The 15,438-nt window shown below is 45.8% G+C and overlaps 1 protein-coding gene across 1 annotated transcript in view; it reads right to left on the bottom strand.

Moving 5' to 3' along the window:
* TBC1D2B (TBC1 domain family member 2B) overlaps positions 1-9,891 on the bottom strand; it is a 41,125-nt gene extending 31,234 nt beyond the window's left edge. Inside the window, exons 1-2 of the mRNA XM_060755684.2 lie at positions 9,388-9,891; positions 3,110-3,263 (exon numbers count right to left, since the gene is read on the bottom strand). Of these exons, the coding sequence (XP_060611667.2) occupies positions 3,110-3,263; positions 9,388-9,741 (508 nt within the window). The 5' untranslated portion in view covers positions 9,742-9,891. The remainder of the gene's footprint in view (positions 1-3,109; positions 3,264-9,387) is intronic.
* Between the last annotated feature and the right edge of the window lie 5,547 nt (positions 9,892-15,438).

Raw genomic sequence — 15,438 nt, 5'->3', positions numbered from 1 at the left:
TGCAGTAGTCTATATGGGATGTAACCAGAGCGTGGACCACTGTGGCCAGATCAGACATTCCAAGGTACGGGCGCAGCTGGCGCACAAGTTTTAATTGTGCAAAAGCTCCCCTGACCACCGCCGAGACCTGGGGTTCCAGGCTCAGCAATGAGTCCAGGAGAACTCCCACGCTGCGAACCTGCGTCTTCAGGGGGAGTGTAACCCCGTCAAGCACAGGCTGTAACCTTATGCCTGTTCAGCCTTTCGACTGACCAGCAATTTAATTTTGAATGATCGGATAATATGACTGAGGTGTCCCGTGAATGAAAGCAAATCCTTCAGTATACATAATACTACAAAGTACACTTCTCCCTACATAAATTCACACAATCCTGGGAATGAAGCCAGAAGGAAAGACAACACAAACACAGCATTTATTACAAAATCAGAGAAAAGGGATTTTCCAATTAGAATAATTTACCCCACATGAATAGCACAATGGTCCCCATACAAAACACTCTGCTGTATTTTACATATCCTGCCCACTTCTTGGTAAACATGAACATTAAAAGAAAAGTGAGCATGAATGGGCCTTCTTGTTTCACACTGAGGACAAGAAGCAAAACAAGAAAAACACCTATATTTGCAAGTACAGTATTATTATATTATTATAACTTTATTTGTACCCCGCTAGGATCTCCCGAGGGATTCGATGCGGCTTACACAGGCCGAAGCCCCAAAACACAATACAACAATACAGTACCTAAAGCAAATTAAAATAGTTAAGCAGAGAAAACAATAACAGTAACAATACAACAAGACACTATTAAAACTGGGCCGGCCAGAGTAGGGGTACAGGATTAAAAGTGCTGATGTGGCGGGAGGAATGTAGGATTATAAAGTAAGTGCAGTGTGCAGTGATCTTGGTTCTACTAAAGTGCTTCTAGGACTTGGTGCTGGAGGTTCCTAATCTGAAAAGGCACATCGGAACAGCCAGTAGAATCTTGCTTATCCAACCCTTGCTCATCCAATATTCTGTATTATGCAATGCAGTCTCCCTCTCACCCGGATCCACAGCTGTTTCAATACATTGCAATGGTTTGGTGCTAAATTCGTAAAGACAGCAATTACTGCATCATGTTACTGTGTATTGAATTGCTTTTTCTGTCGATGTGTTTTAAAGCATGATGTTTTGGTGCTTAATTTGTATAATCATAACGTCATTTGACGTTTAATAGGCTTTTCCTTAATCCCTCCTTATTATCCAACATTGTTGCTTATCCAACGCTGGCCTGTTTATGTTGGATAAATGAGACTGCTGTGATGTTAGAAAAAATATCTCCAGGACTTTATTTTTATTTTTTTGGTCGTGTCAGGAGTGACTTGAGAAACTGCAAGTCGCTTTTGGTGTGAGAGAATTGGCCGTCTGCAAGGACGTTGCCCAGATGTTTTGATGTTTTATCATCCTTGTGGGAGGCTTCTCTAATGTCCCCGCATGAGGAGCTGGAGCTGATAGAGAGAGCTCATCCGCGCTCTCCCTGGATTCGAACCTGCGACCTGTCGGTCTTCAGTTCTGCCGGCACAGGTGTTTAACCCACTGTGCCACCGGGGGCTCCTGTCTCCAGGATGATTTATATTCAATAATTCAATGTCACCTACAAAACTATTTTAAAAAATGAAACAAATTATTTTGAAAAGTTTACAAACAGAATCTACTGCAAAAGCCTCAGAGAAAGAAATGCTTTTAATGTAAGCCACTTTGCGTCTCCTTGTGGAGAGAAAAAGGAGGGGAAAAATAAGCATAATAACAATAAACATAATAATAAACTTCCTAGACACCTGGGAAGTGTCCTCCATGTGATCAAATACAAAAGCCAGCATAGTGAACTTGTTTCATTTGTACTAATCTTGTTATGTATCAAATAATAATAATAATAATCATTATTATTATTATTATTATTATTAACTTTATTTGCATCCCGCTAAAATCTCCTGAAGGACTCGATGCGGCTTACAAAGGCCAAGGCCACCAACAAAACAACAGCATACAAATACAACAGTAAAACTCATACAGCAAATAATAAAACATCAAGCAAAACAATAAAACACTAAAAACAATGACACCATGACAAAATTTAAAAAGTGCTGGACTTGACAGGTGATATGTAGAGGTTTTTTGAGGTAGGTGCAATGTGCAGACAATCCTAAATCTCTAACAAAGTGCATTTGGGATATGATGCCAGGAGTTTCCTATTCTGGAAAGGCACACTGGAACAGCCAGGTCTTCAGGCTCTTCCTAAAGATTGCCAACATTGGGGCTTGTCTGATGTCCTTGGGGAGAGAGTTCCAGAGTATATATAATATAATAATAATAATAATAATAATAATAATAATAACAATATATAAGATATCAGAGTTTAAAGTGTTCTTTCCAAAGTTTCATATTCCAAACAGAAACTGTGAGCCCTTCTACAGTGCCATATAAAATCCAAATTATCTGCTTTGAACTGGATTATATGGCAGTGTGGACTCATATAACCCAGTTCAAAGCACATAATGTGGATTATCGGCTTTGATAATCTGGATTCTATGGCACTGTAGAAGAGGCCTGTTACAAATGTATTCATAATGAAGCTACCTTTCTTTGCAAACTTAAAGAAATATCCAGAGCAAATTGAAGTATGACCTGCAAGTGGCAAACCAGGCCCCTATTAAATGAGTATATCCTTAAGGCTTCCTTTGGAGGTTTAAAGTCTGTTATGGAGCAGATTCAACATGCTGACTCCTAAGGATTCACAACAGGACAGATGCTATGGGCGCAAAAGCCCTTCTTCCTCTGTTCCACCAACCCGCTTCAATTGCTCAAAGTGGGAATGGGAGGGGGGCAGCCTTCAAGGGGAAAGATTTCAATGCAGCCTTTCAGACTGGCACAACCTCCCCTTCTGACCTGGATTGATCTGAGTGTGCAAAGAGAGGCTCAACTTCCCAAACCAGCCTCTGATGCTTGAAGATGGCAGAGTAATGGAGAAGACATGAGACTGGGACTGAAGGTGATCTGCAAAGGTGAGATGGAAGAACGAGCAGTGGTGCAATTCAGACACTTTCTCTGCACCTTTTCAAACCAGCTTACCAGCCTGGTCTCTAGCCACCAGTCCTGTAGAAGGGTCGCATGGCGTCGGGGAGGTGCGGCTGAGCCTCTTGGCTGCATCCAGGCTGTTGCAATATTCCCACCGCTTCTGCTGGAGTTCCTGCAGCCAGTACGTCATGTCCTGGTGCGTGGCTGCCTGCAATGGAGGAGAAAAAAACTCTGAGTATATTGCAAGGGGAGAGGAAGACTTCCAGAAAGACTTGGGTAATTGTTAGAAATGGGGGGGGGGGCATCGGGCCCAGCTTCTCCCCAACACAAGATCCTCAAATTAGTTGCACAACTTCTCTTGAAATATCTTCAGCAAAGGTAAACCCATCTCGATGGCACTTACACATTAAAAGTTGCCTTTACAAAAAAGGGCAAGGGATCCACATGCCAAATAAAGACATTTCCTGAAGCGACAAAAACACAATGACAACAGGAAATCATTTCTAGCTCACGTTGCAGCTGACTAATTTGTCTTCCTTTCACAACAAAGAAGGTCAAGGCCAATCAACGCCCTCCAACCACAGGAGTCTGAGGTAGAAAACAAAGGCTGAAGGTGAGCTTCCCGAGGCAGGCATTCACTCTAGGAAAAGCAGATATTCTGATCGGGAAGAGACCGCATGTTCCTGGTAGTTTTGGAAACGGACTGGAGCGGGGAAACCCACAACTTAAGAGGAAACCGGTTGTTAAACGGTTGCACTGCACCATGCCTGACTAATGGCACAATCTGGTGTACAGTTACTCAGAAGTCCTGGCGGTGCCTCATTCTCAAATATGTAGAGGCAAAGCACCTTAAGGAAGTGGTTCTTAACCTTGCTAATGTCGTGACCCCTTAATGCAGTTCCATATGTTCTGGTGACCCCCAACCATAATATTGTTTTCGTTGCTACTTGATACCTCTCATTTTACTAAATTGAGAACAAATATCCAATATGCCCTAATGTGAATGCCAGTGGGGTTGGGGCGGGGGGGGGGGGGGGATTGATTTTGTAATTTGGGAGTTGAAGTTGCTGGGATTTATAGTTTATCTATAATCAAAGAGCATTCTGAACTCCACCAGCGATGGATCTAAACCGAACTTGGCACACAGAACTACCATGACCAACAGAAAACACTGGAAGGGTTTTGTAGGCATTGACCTTGAGTTTGGGAGTTGCAGTTCATCTATATCCAGAGGAGTGCTGTGGATTCTTGCAATGATGGATCTGGACCAAATTTGGCACGAATACTCAATATGCCCAAATGTGAACACTGGTGGAATCTGGGGAAAATAGGCCTTGACATTTGGGAATTGTAGTTGTTGGGATTTACAGTCCACCTACAATCAAAGAGCATTCTGAACTCGACCAACAATAGAATCCCAATGACCAACAGAAAATACTATGTTTTCTGATGGTCTTTGGCGACCCTTTGACACCATCTCATGACCCCTCAGGGGTCCCAACCCCCAGGTTGAGAAACAGTGCCTTAAGGAGACCTAAACAGATGGGGTCTCCACTGACACTTTCTCCCCAATCCATGTTTCCACAACAAGCCATGTTTTTCAAAATCCAATTCTCACAGGGAGCGGCAAAGGAAACACCACAGGGGAACTCACTCTTCCCTATGCTAATCCAAAGCTAAAAGATATAGATATATATTACTGGAATGACACTTAATGAATATATCTGTTCCAACTTACATACAAATTCAACTTAATAACTTAAGCTACAGAACATATCTTGTTCATAATTTGGGGGTTGCCTGTACATGAAACTGTGGACAAGTAAACCATATGTGGTCATACCACACACAGCAGAAGATCAAGACAAACTAAAAACACATCATACCATAAGAGAAAAGATCAAGAAATACAACTGTTCCGTCTTCCAGGAGCATGGTTTACATTGCCTTTTAGCTGCATTGGATAGCATTCCTTTGCATTTCCTTAGGGTTGCTATAGACCCTGCAGCACCCTGGAAGTTAAACAGTATCAGAGTCTGGAAAGCCAGGCTACAGGCCCTCTGCAGTTATTGGTTTAGAAAGTATCTCTTTGGGTTTAGAGACCACCTTTTTTTCCTGGGGTTGAGATCTCCATTTTGGAATCTCCCCTGTCTCCTTCAGTAGAGAAAAAAGCCTCAGATGTACTGTTGGTCAGGCAGGTAGCTCTGAAAAGCCATTGTGAGTACAACTGAGAAATTGAGATAGAGAGATAGAATAGCCATTGAGTAATTGAGTAATTGGGTTATTTAGACCGAGAAGCTGATTGAGTTATAGATAGATATAGAAATAAAGAGAAGCTTATTGAAAAATAGAGAGAAATAGTTATTGAGTACTATTGAGAATTACTTCATCTCCAAAACTAACCTTGTGCTTAGATAGGGAAAGACCTGTTCTTTCTAACCATAGCAGCTCAGGGTTAGGGTGAAAGATCCCAGGATTTTTTCTATCATTTGGAGAAAAGTTACCTCAGTAATCAAAGAAAAGGGAAAGAAAGAACATCTCTATGGTTTCCCAAATTGTCTGTTTGTGTTGTAACTTTATCAAGCTGTGCCAAGTCTGCCAAGGACTTTGGAAATAAATATTTTGTTGATGTTCACATCTTGACTGGCATCAGTTGCTGAAAGTATTGAGTTATTGCTTCAAAGAAAGACCCCCAGCAGTTCGCCCAGATAAAGAGAGAAGCACATCTTAGTTTTAACATAGCGTCTGGGTGTGATGGCACAACAACCTTATCTGACATAGATTTGTCTGTGACATAGATTTTCAACCCAAGTCCTGCTTGCTGGTGAAAGAAGAAAAACTATCTTTTTTCCAAAACATAATCAAAGCAAATTTTCAGCCAAGAACTAAAGTTTGGGCCACTTTCTACAAGGAAGACAGGCACATGAGTTCAGGCCTCCAGAGTCAGGTGGAAGATCAGGGTGAACCAAAACCATGTTGCTCTTCAGCCCCAGGATGACTACACAGCGCTTGCTACCTTATCGGCAGAGCAGAAGCAACCCTCAGAAATGCTCCCCACAGGCTTCTTTAGAATATTTTTGCCCAGCTCTCCACATGAAGAAGAGGGCCGATCAAACAATACCTCTACTAACTTATTTGCTTTAAATCCTAACGTCATCCTCAAGCTGACAGCTTGGGAGACCAGACACACAAGGACACAAAGATTCTCACTCACACAAAATGATGTATCTTTAAATGCTCCTTGCTCATCTCTGGCAGCTCCTATGTACTACAGCAGTGTTTCTCAACCTGGGGGTTGGGACCCCTGGGGGGGGGTCACGAGGGGTGTCAGAGGGGTAACCAAAGACCACCAGAAAACACAGTGTTTCTGTTGGTCATGGAGGTTCTGTGTGGGAAGTTTGGCCCAATTCAATCGTTGGTAGGGTTCAGAATGCTCTTTGATTGTAGGTGAACTATAAATCCTAGCAACTACAACTCCCAAATGTCAAGGTCTATTTCCCCCCAAACTCCACTAGTGTTTACGTTTGGGCATATTGAGAATTTGTGCCAAGTTTGGTCCAGATCCATCATTGTTTGAATCCACCGTGCTCTTTGGATGTAGGTGAACTACAACTCCCCAAACTCACGATCAATGCCCACCAACAGTATTTTCTGTTGGTCATGGGGGTTCTGTGTGCCAGTTTGATTCAATTCCATTGTTGGTGGAGTTCAGAATGCGCTTTGATTGTAGGTGAACTATATATCCCAGCAACTACAACTCCCACAGGACAAAATCAATACCCTCCCCAAATCCCACCAGTATTCAAATTTGGGTGTATTGGATATTTGTGCCAAATTTGGTCCAGTGTATGAAAATACATCCTGCATATCAGATATTTACATTACTATTCATAACAGCAGCAAAATGACAGTTATGAAGTAGCAATGAACTAATTTTATGATTGGGGGTCACCATAACATGAGGAAGCGTATTAAGGGATCGTGGCATTAGGAAGGTTGAGAACCACTGTACTACAGAATAATAAATGAGAGAACATCCCATGATGCAGGCTTAAAGCTATGAATAAGCTTTAGGAAAATTAAAGCATGTGAGTTAGAGCAAGCTGGAACAAAGGTGGGATTGTTTTATTCCTGTAGGATGCCCCTGTCTAGCCATTATAGGATTTTGTTTCCTTATAGAACTGGATACAGGTCAGAAACCATAAGGAAGGCATGGGTTAACTTTGACCCTCCTCCAGGTGTTTTTGACGTCAATTCCCGTATCTTGGGAAGTCTGACTTGGCCACGGTGGTACACGCTTTGGTCACATCCCGCCTCGACTACTGCAACGCTCTCTACGTGGGGCTGCCCTTGAAGATGGCCCGGAAGCTCCAGCTAGTCCAGCGCGCGGCAGCCATGTTGTTAACCGGAGCGGGACGCAGGGAGCACACAACGCCCTTGCTGTCCCAGCTCCACTGGCTGCCGATTTGCTACCGGGCCCAATGTAAGGTGCTGGTGTTATCCTACAAAGCCCTAAACGGTTCCGGCCCAAAATACCTTGCGAACCGCATCTCGGCCTACGAGCCCACGAGGACCTTGAGATCATCTGGGGAGGCCCTTCTCTCGGTCCCACCTGCCTCACAGGCACGCCTGGCGGGGACGAGAGAGCGGGCCTTCTCGGTGGTGGCCCCCCGGCTATGGAACTCCCTCCCTGCTGAAATCAGACAGGCGCCTTCCCTCATGGCCTTCCGCAAGGGCCTGAAAACCTGGCTCTTCGAAAAGGCCTTCAACTAAGTGCTATGTCTTTGTTGGAATGACCACCGGAATGGACTATGACTATGAGATTGATTATGACCCCAAACTAGACGAAGCGGATTTTTAGATGTTGTGTTATGTCTTGATCTATTGTAAATTGTTGTCTTTTCTATGTTCTGTACACCGCCACGAGTCGCCCTCGGGCTGAGAGTGGCGGTTAACAAGTGCAAATAATAAATAAATAATAATAATAAATAATTCCTAATGGCCCATTGACTGTTCAATTCCCACAATTCCTAACAGACTGTTTTAAGCACAGAGTCTGATCGAAACACCTGCCAACAGGCCTCCTCTGTCATGGATGCTGGTCCCTCATCCATGACAGACACTGGTTGGCCTCCAAGGACAAGTCCAACGATCGGGGCCTTTTGGTCAGTGACTCTGGCTAAGCAGGCTTCTAACAGTGGACGCAATCTAACACCAGGTGTCTTCTCTGGAAGTGGGCCCCACAAGGCAGGAAGGAAGAGGCAGACTTCCTTCTCAGCAGTTGTGCAATTGCACCTTGCAAAACTTGCATACGTTCTCTGCTGCTTGACTGAAAAGCCAAGCAGCAACTGGATCAGAGCAAAAGGTTGTCTAGTGGAGTACTGCAGAGTTCAGTTCCTGGGACCCAATACTGTTCAACATCTTTATTAATGACTTGGATGAAGGTTTAGAGCAGAGATCCTTAAACTGTTTAAACAGAGGGCCAGGTCACAGTCCCTCAAACTGTTGGAGAGCCGGATTATAATTTGAAAAATACATGAATGAATTCCTATGCACACTGCACATATATTAGTTGTTGTGCAAATAACACTTAAAAACAATACAATAATTAAAATGAAGAATAGTTTTAACCAATATAAGCTTATTAGTAATTCAATGGGAAGTGTGGGCCTGCTTTTGGCTGATGAGATATCATTGTTGTTGTGTGTTTTCAAGTTGTTTCAGACTTAGGTTGACCCTGAGCAAGGGCCGGGTAAATGACCTTGAAGGGCCGTATTTGGCCCCTGGGCCTTAGTTTGAGGAACCCTGGTTTAGAGGACCTGCTGATCAAGTGTGCAGATGGGACCAAATTGGGAGGGAGAGGCCAGGACCAGGATTCAAAATGACCTTAACTGATGAGAGCACTGATTGGCCAAAAATAACAAAATGGATTTCAACAAGGACAAATGTAAGATATGACACTTAGGCAGAAAAAAATGAAATGCAAAGATACAGAATAATAATAATAATAATAATAATAATAATAAAAACTTTAGGTGAACTACAAATCTCAGCAACTACAACTCCCAAATGTCAAGATTCTATTTTCCCCAAAGTCCACCAGTGTTCACATTTGGGCATATTGAGTATCCGTGTATTGTTTGGTCCAGATCCATCATTGGTAGGCTGTTAGGAATTGTGGGAGTTGTAGTCCAAAACACCTGGAGGGCTGAAGTTTGCCCATGCCTGTTCTAGTGCTTTCTGGTCATTACTTCCAGGGGAAGGTACGGCCTAGGAGGGGAAGAGGCCCCCTCCCTCCTCCAGCCTTGCCCACAGGCCTCTCCCTGGCCTACCTTGAGGACGGCGACTCCCCCGCCGGGCTCGTGCAGCTCGAAGGCGGTGGGCCCGGCCTGCTCCTCTCGCTCCTCCTGCTCGCCCTCGCCCTCCGTCTCCTCCTCCCCGCGCTCCCCGTCCTGTTCTGGCGGGGCGGCGATGGCGAAGGCGGCGCGAGCCACGTCGAGGCTGACGAGGGGCGGGCGGGCCTGGGCCTCCTCGCGGGGACTGCGGAAGGCCAGGAGGGCGCAGCGGCGCGGCTCGAAGGCCCACCACCGGCTCCGGAAGCCCCGCCGCCGGCCCCGGCCCTCCAGGTGGCCCAGGTAGCCGCAGAGGCGCCGCCCGCCCTCCTCCCGCTCCGCCGCCGAAGGCATCCCGGATAATCGCCTCAGCGCCCCGGGACTACGATTCCCAGCATTCCCGCTGAGGCTGAGGCTTCTGGGAGGGCAAGTCCAGTATTACTCTGAGGTAAAAGGAGGAAAATGCCACGCCTGCTTCCCTTCAAACTTCATTTCCCAGCATCCCCCGCCGTTCGCTGGCTTTGCCGAGGCTTCTGGGAAGTGAAGTCCAAAGCTCCAGGCCAAGGCCCCGCCCACTCCTGCCTCTCCCTTCTCAGCAAAGGCTACCCATTCTCTATTCTGCTTTGGTTAGAATATTGTGTCCAATTCTGGGCACCACATTTCAAGAGAGATATTGACAAGATATTGATATTTCTAGGTGCAAAGATGACTGCAGATGCAGACTGTGGCCAGGAAATCAGAAGACGCTTCCTTCTTGGGAGGAGAGCAATGTCCAGTCTCGATAAAATAGTCAAGAGTAGAGACATCAGACTGGCAATGAAGATCCATTGCCTAGTCAAAGCCATGGTCTTCCCTGTAGTCACCTACGGATGTGAGAGCTGGACCTGAGGGAAGGCTGAGCGAAGGAAGATCGATGCTTTTGAGCTGTGGTGTTGGAGGAAAGTGCTGAGAGTGCCTTGGACTGCGAGAAGATCCAACCAGTCCATCCTCCAGGAAATAAAGCCCGGCTGCTCACTGGAGGGAAGGAGACTAGAGACAAAGCTGAAGTACTTTGGCCACATCATGAGGAGACAGGAAAGCCTAGAGAAGACAATTATGCTGGGGAAAGTGGAAGGCAAAAGGAAGAGGGGCCGACCAAGGGCAAGATGGATGGACGGCATCCTTGAAGTGACTGGACTGACCTTGAAGGAGCTGGGGGTGGTGACGGCCGACAGGGAGCTCTGGCGTGGACTGGTCCATGAGGTCACGAAGAGTCGGAGATGACTGAACGAACGAACAACAACAATATTGCGTTGTGGTCATAATATAATATATTGTACACAACAACAACAATTGACAAGCTGGAATGTGTCCAGAGGAGGGCGACTCAAATGATCAAGGATCTGGAAAACAAGCCCTGTGAGGAGCGGCTTAAGGAGCTGGGCATGTTTACAAACCCCGCAGGAACTTAAGGTGGTCTGGAGAGGCCCTGTTCTCGATCCTGCCTGCTTCGAGAGACAGGGCCTTCTCTGTGGTGGCCCCCCGGCTGTGGAACTCCCTCCCTAGGGATATGAGATCAGCCTCCTCCCTCCTGACTTTCCGAAAAAGAGTAAAAACATGGCTCTTCGAGCAAGAATTTGGAACCCCAGAGTAAACGGACAAACTAGAGATGGAAATTGACCCAGGAACGGCCAAGACAATGTAACGGATGAAGATTTGAATGAGAAGACATACTTTCTTTTTAAATTGTTTATTATGCACTTTCGTTTATGTTTAATTGCATTGATGTTTTTGCTATATTAATGTATGTATTTTGTTTCGACATCGAATTGTGCCGACTGTGTATACCGCCCTGAGTCGCCTTCAGACTGAAATGGGCAGGATAGAAATAATGTAAATAAAGAAGTCATTGACGTGCTAGCTGATATCCAAACAAGGGATGAGCTGGAGATGTCTCTGCCTTGGTCCTTTCATTATTGGCTGCTACTTCCCGGCGGATGTCAGGTGGTGCAATACCAGCTAAACAGTGTAATTTCTCCAGTGGTGTGGGGCGCAGACACCCTGTGATAATGCGGCATGTCTCATTAAGAGCCACATCCACTGTTTTAGTGTGGTGAGATGTGTTCCACACTGGGCATGCGTACTCAGCAGCAGAGTAGCATAGCGCAAGGGCAGATGTCTTCACTGTGTCTGGTTGTGATGCCCAGGTTGTGCCAGTCAGCTTCGTATGATATTGTTTCTAGCACCCACTTTTTGCTTGATGTTCAGGCAGTGCTTTCTTGTAGGTCAGAGCACGGTCCAGGGTGACTCCTCCCAGGTATTTGGGTGTGCTGCAATGCTCCAGTGGGATTCCTTCCCAGGTGATCCTCAGAACCCGGGATGCTTGTATGTTCTTAAGGTGAAAGGCACATGTCTGTGTTTTGGATGGGTTAGGGATCAGCTGGTTTTCCCTGTAATAGGCAGTAAGAGCACCTAGAGCTTCGGAGAGCTTCTGTTCTACCATCTCAAAGCTCCCTGCTTGAGCAGTAATGGCACGATCGTCAGTATAGATGAAGCTCTCTGTCCCTTCTGGCAGTGGCTGGTCATTTGTGTAGATGTTGAACATGGATGAAGCAAGCACACTCCCCTGAGGCAGGCCGTTCTTCTGTTTCCGCCATCTGATTCTCTGACCCTGGAACTCACAAAAAAATTCCTGTTTTGTAGCAGGTTTCCTATGAGGCGGGTGAGTTGGGTAGTCCTTTGTGATATTATACATTTTTCTCAGGAGGAGGCGGTGGTTTACAGTATCATAAGCCACTGACAGGTCTGTGAAGACAGCTCCTGTGATCTGCTGCCTTTCAAAGCCATCTTCTATGTGCTGAGTCAGGTTCAGCACTTGCGATGTGCAGCTTTTGCCTTTGCTGAAGCCAGCTTGCTGTGGAATCAGACAGGGGTCTATTTTTTCCATAATTCTATGCAGAATAAGTCTCTCCAGAACTTTGTAGAGGTGGCACAACAGGGAGATTGGTCTATAGCTTTTTGGATCATTACGATCTTTGCCTGGCTTCAAGATGGCGATGACTCTTGCTTTCCTCCAGATTTTGGGGATCTGACAGGATGCAGTGCAGTTGTTCATCAGTTCCTGCAGACAGCACCTTGCTTTTGGGCCAAAGTTCTTGATTTGTTCCATCCGTAGATCATCCAGGCCAGCTGCTTTGCCATTTTTACATTTAAACAATAAACAGTAATACACAAGCACTTAAATATAATAGTTAATATTTAAAATATAATAGTTAAAATTTAAAAAATAATGCTGGGCATGAACAAGGTAGGATATAGCTGGTATAGCATTTTCAGAGAGATGAGGGAACACAGTCAGTCCTAAATTAGTGGTAAAGTACATTTTGAGGTCATATTGCTAAGAGATTTCCTTATTCTGGGAAGGCACACTGGAACAACCACGTTTTCAGGCTCCTCCTAAAGACTGCCAGAGTTGGGGCATGCCTGATGTCCTTGGGGAGAAAGTTCCAGAGTCGAGGGGCCACCACCAAGAAGGCCCTCTTCCCATCTGCGAAGGAGGTGGGAGCGCGAGCAGGGCCTCTCCAGATGATCGAAGAGATCGTGTGGGTTCGTACACAGAAAGGCGGGTCCCAAACCGTTCAGGGCTTTGTAGGTAAGAACCTGCACCTTGAACTGGGACCGGAAAATGAACGGCAGCCAATGGAGCTCCTTAAACAGAGGGGTTGATCGCTCTCTGTTAGAAGCACCAGTTAGTAACCTGGCTGCCACCCATTGTACCAATTTAAATTTCCAGGCCGTCTTCAAGGGCAGCCCCACGTAGAGTGCATTACAGTAATCCAATCTGGAGGTGACTAAGGCATGGACCACCCTGACCAGATCCGACTTCACGAGGTATGGTGGCATCTGGCGCATGAGTCTTAATTGTGCGAAGGCCCTCCTGGCCACCGCCGACACCTGAGCTTCAAACATAAGTGATGAGTCCAGGAAGACACCCAGACTGCGGACCTGTGACTTCAGGGGGAGTGCAACCCCGTCTAGCACAGGTTGCCACCCTATACCCCGATCCGGCTTACGATCCGGCTTGTAGTTTCTCAAGTCTCCTGACACAACAAAAAAAAAAAGTCTTTGGCCAAAGCAGCCAAGGCACCTGGGAGTTGAAGTCCAAACTCCATGCGAAGGACCCGACATTGCCTGTCCATGCCCAGCCTCCATGCGAGGGAATGATGGGAGTTGTGGTTTCTTTCAGGACCTCTTGCCTTCTCTGCCTTAGCGGCCGGCCTCGGTCCCAACAAACTATAACTCCCAGGGTAACCTTGGCAGTTGAAGTGACCTTTGACTGCAAACAGCGTATTCCCTCATGATGTGAATGAGACAAGTGCATTAACACCGCGTGAAAACGCCAAATATTTTTAATTCTGGTTTCAAGGATTTCTTTCAAAATCAGATATTTACAGGAAAACGATGCACATTGTTTATTCCCCCCTCCTCCCCCCTTTGCCCGGTTTTGATTTCCGAGATAAAGAGTCCACATTCAAAAAGTCTTTATGGCTGTAGATTCGCTGGATTAAAACTTGGAACACAACCTGACCCCTCCCGGCAGTTGGCCACCCGGCTCCTTCTTCAAAATCATAATAATAGAATGAGGAGGGGCCTCCGAAGACAGAGCCCCGCTCCTCCAACCATAAATTATCATCAGAGGCAGCCGTAGGTAATTTTCAATGGTAAGCAAACAGTATTTTGACCCCCCCTCCCCAATCAATCACTGATATATATTTTCTGTTCATCGTGGGAGTTCTGTGTGCCATATTTGGTTCAATTCCATCATTGGTGGAGTTCAGAATGCTCTTTGATTGTAGGTGAACTATACATCCCAGTAACTACAACTCGCATATGTCAAGGTCTATTTTCCCCCAAGAGCGCCTCAAGAGCGTCCCTGGGCAAAATCAACTATACTGCAAACGCTTACTTTGTGTAATGGGTTGAGTCGCCCTGATCATCACCATCATCACAAACAGGGCAGCAACTTAATTCTTCCTCCCCGCCATCTCCTTGAAGGGACTTGGGGTGGGGTACAGATGGGGCAGAATGTCCAAAAGCAAAAGGAATGCACAACCCGATCCCTACCGACAGATGGCCACTCGGCCCTTACTTTAAAGCTCCAAAGAAGGCGACTCCATCACCACCACCATCATCACAATTAGTATTATTTTCAAATACAGGGTGAGGCAGTATAACTTCCTTTTTTCAAAACTTAATAAAACCCATTTTTAATATAATGTAGCCACATACCTAAAGTTTTGTTTTACGTAGTTTTGAAGATCAAATTAGATAGCTGACGTCCCCCATTCTCCATTTTCCACACACTAAGTAAACCAATTTCTGGCGTTTGTCATGACTCTTGCCAGCATCACAGGCGTTATGTTGGTAATTTCCTCCTGGATGTTGGTCTTCAAACCTTGTAGGGCCCTTGGGCGGTTCACATAAACACGGGATTTCAAAAAACCCCATAGAAAAAAATCACAAGGGGCCAAATCTGGAGAGCGGGCCGGCCACTCCAAATCCGCTCGGAAAGTAGGCTTCAATGGGAAAAGCACGCTCCTCACTGTTCCAACGCATGATGGGGACTGAACTGTGTCAGGACAAAACTTTATACTCCCACCCAGGGGCGGCTCAACCAGTACGCAAAGTAAGCTTTTGCAGTATAGTTGATTTTGACAGGGGTGCTCTTGGGGGAAAATAGACCTTGACACATGCGAGTTACTGGGATGTATAGTTCACCTACAATCAAAGAGCATTCTGAACTCCACCAATGATGGAACTGAACCAAATATGGCACACAGAACTCCCACGACGAACAGAAAATATATAATACTGTTTGCTTACCGTTGAAAATCACCTAGGTCCGCCTCTCGAACGAGACCACTAGCGCTCTGCCACGTCTTCAACCAACTGAATGGTGCACATTTAAAAAAAGGAAGTTATGCTGCCTCACCCTGTATTATTCTAGAACCCTCACTGGGAAAAAATCCTGGGGGGGAATCCAGTCCCACCTGATTTTTCCATCAAGGAAGA

Source organism: Anolis sagrei, chromosome 9 (assembly GCF_037176765.1).
Source record: "Anolis sagrei isolate rAnoSag1 chromosome 9, rAnoSag1.mat, whole genome shotgun sequence".
NCBI lineage: Eukaryota > Metazoa > Chordata > Lepidosauria > Squamata > Dactyloidae > Anolis > Anolis sagrei.
Note: the sequence above shows the minus strand (reverse complement) of the source record. Positions and strands in the feature narration are given on the sequence as shown.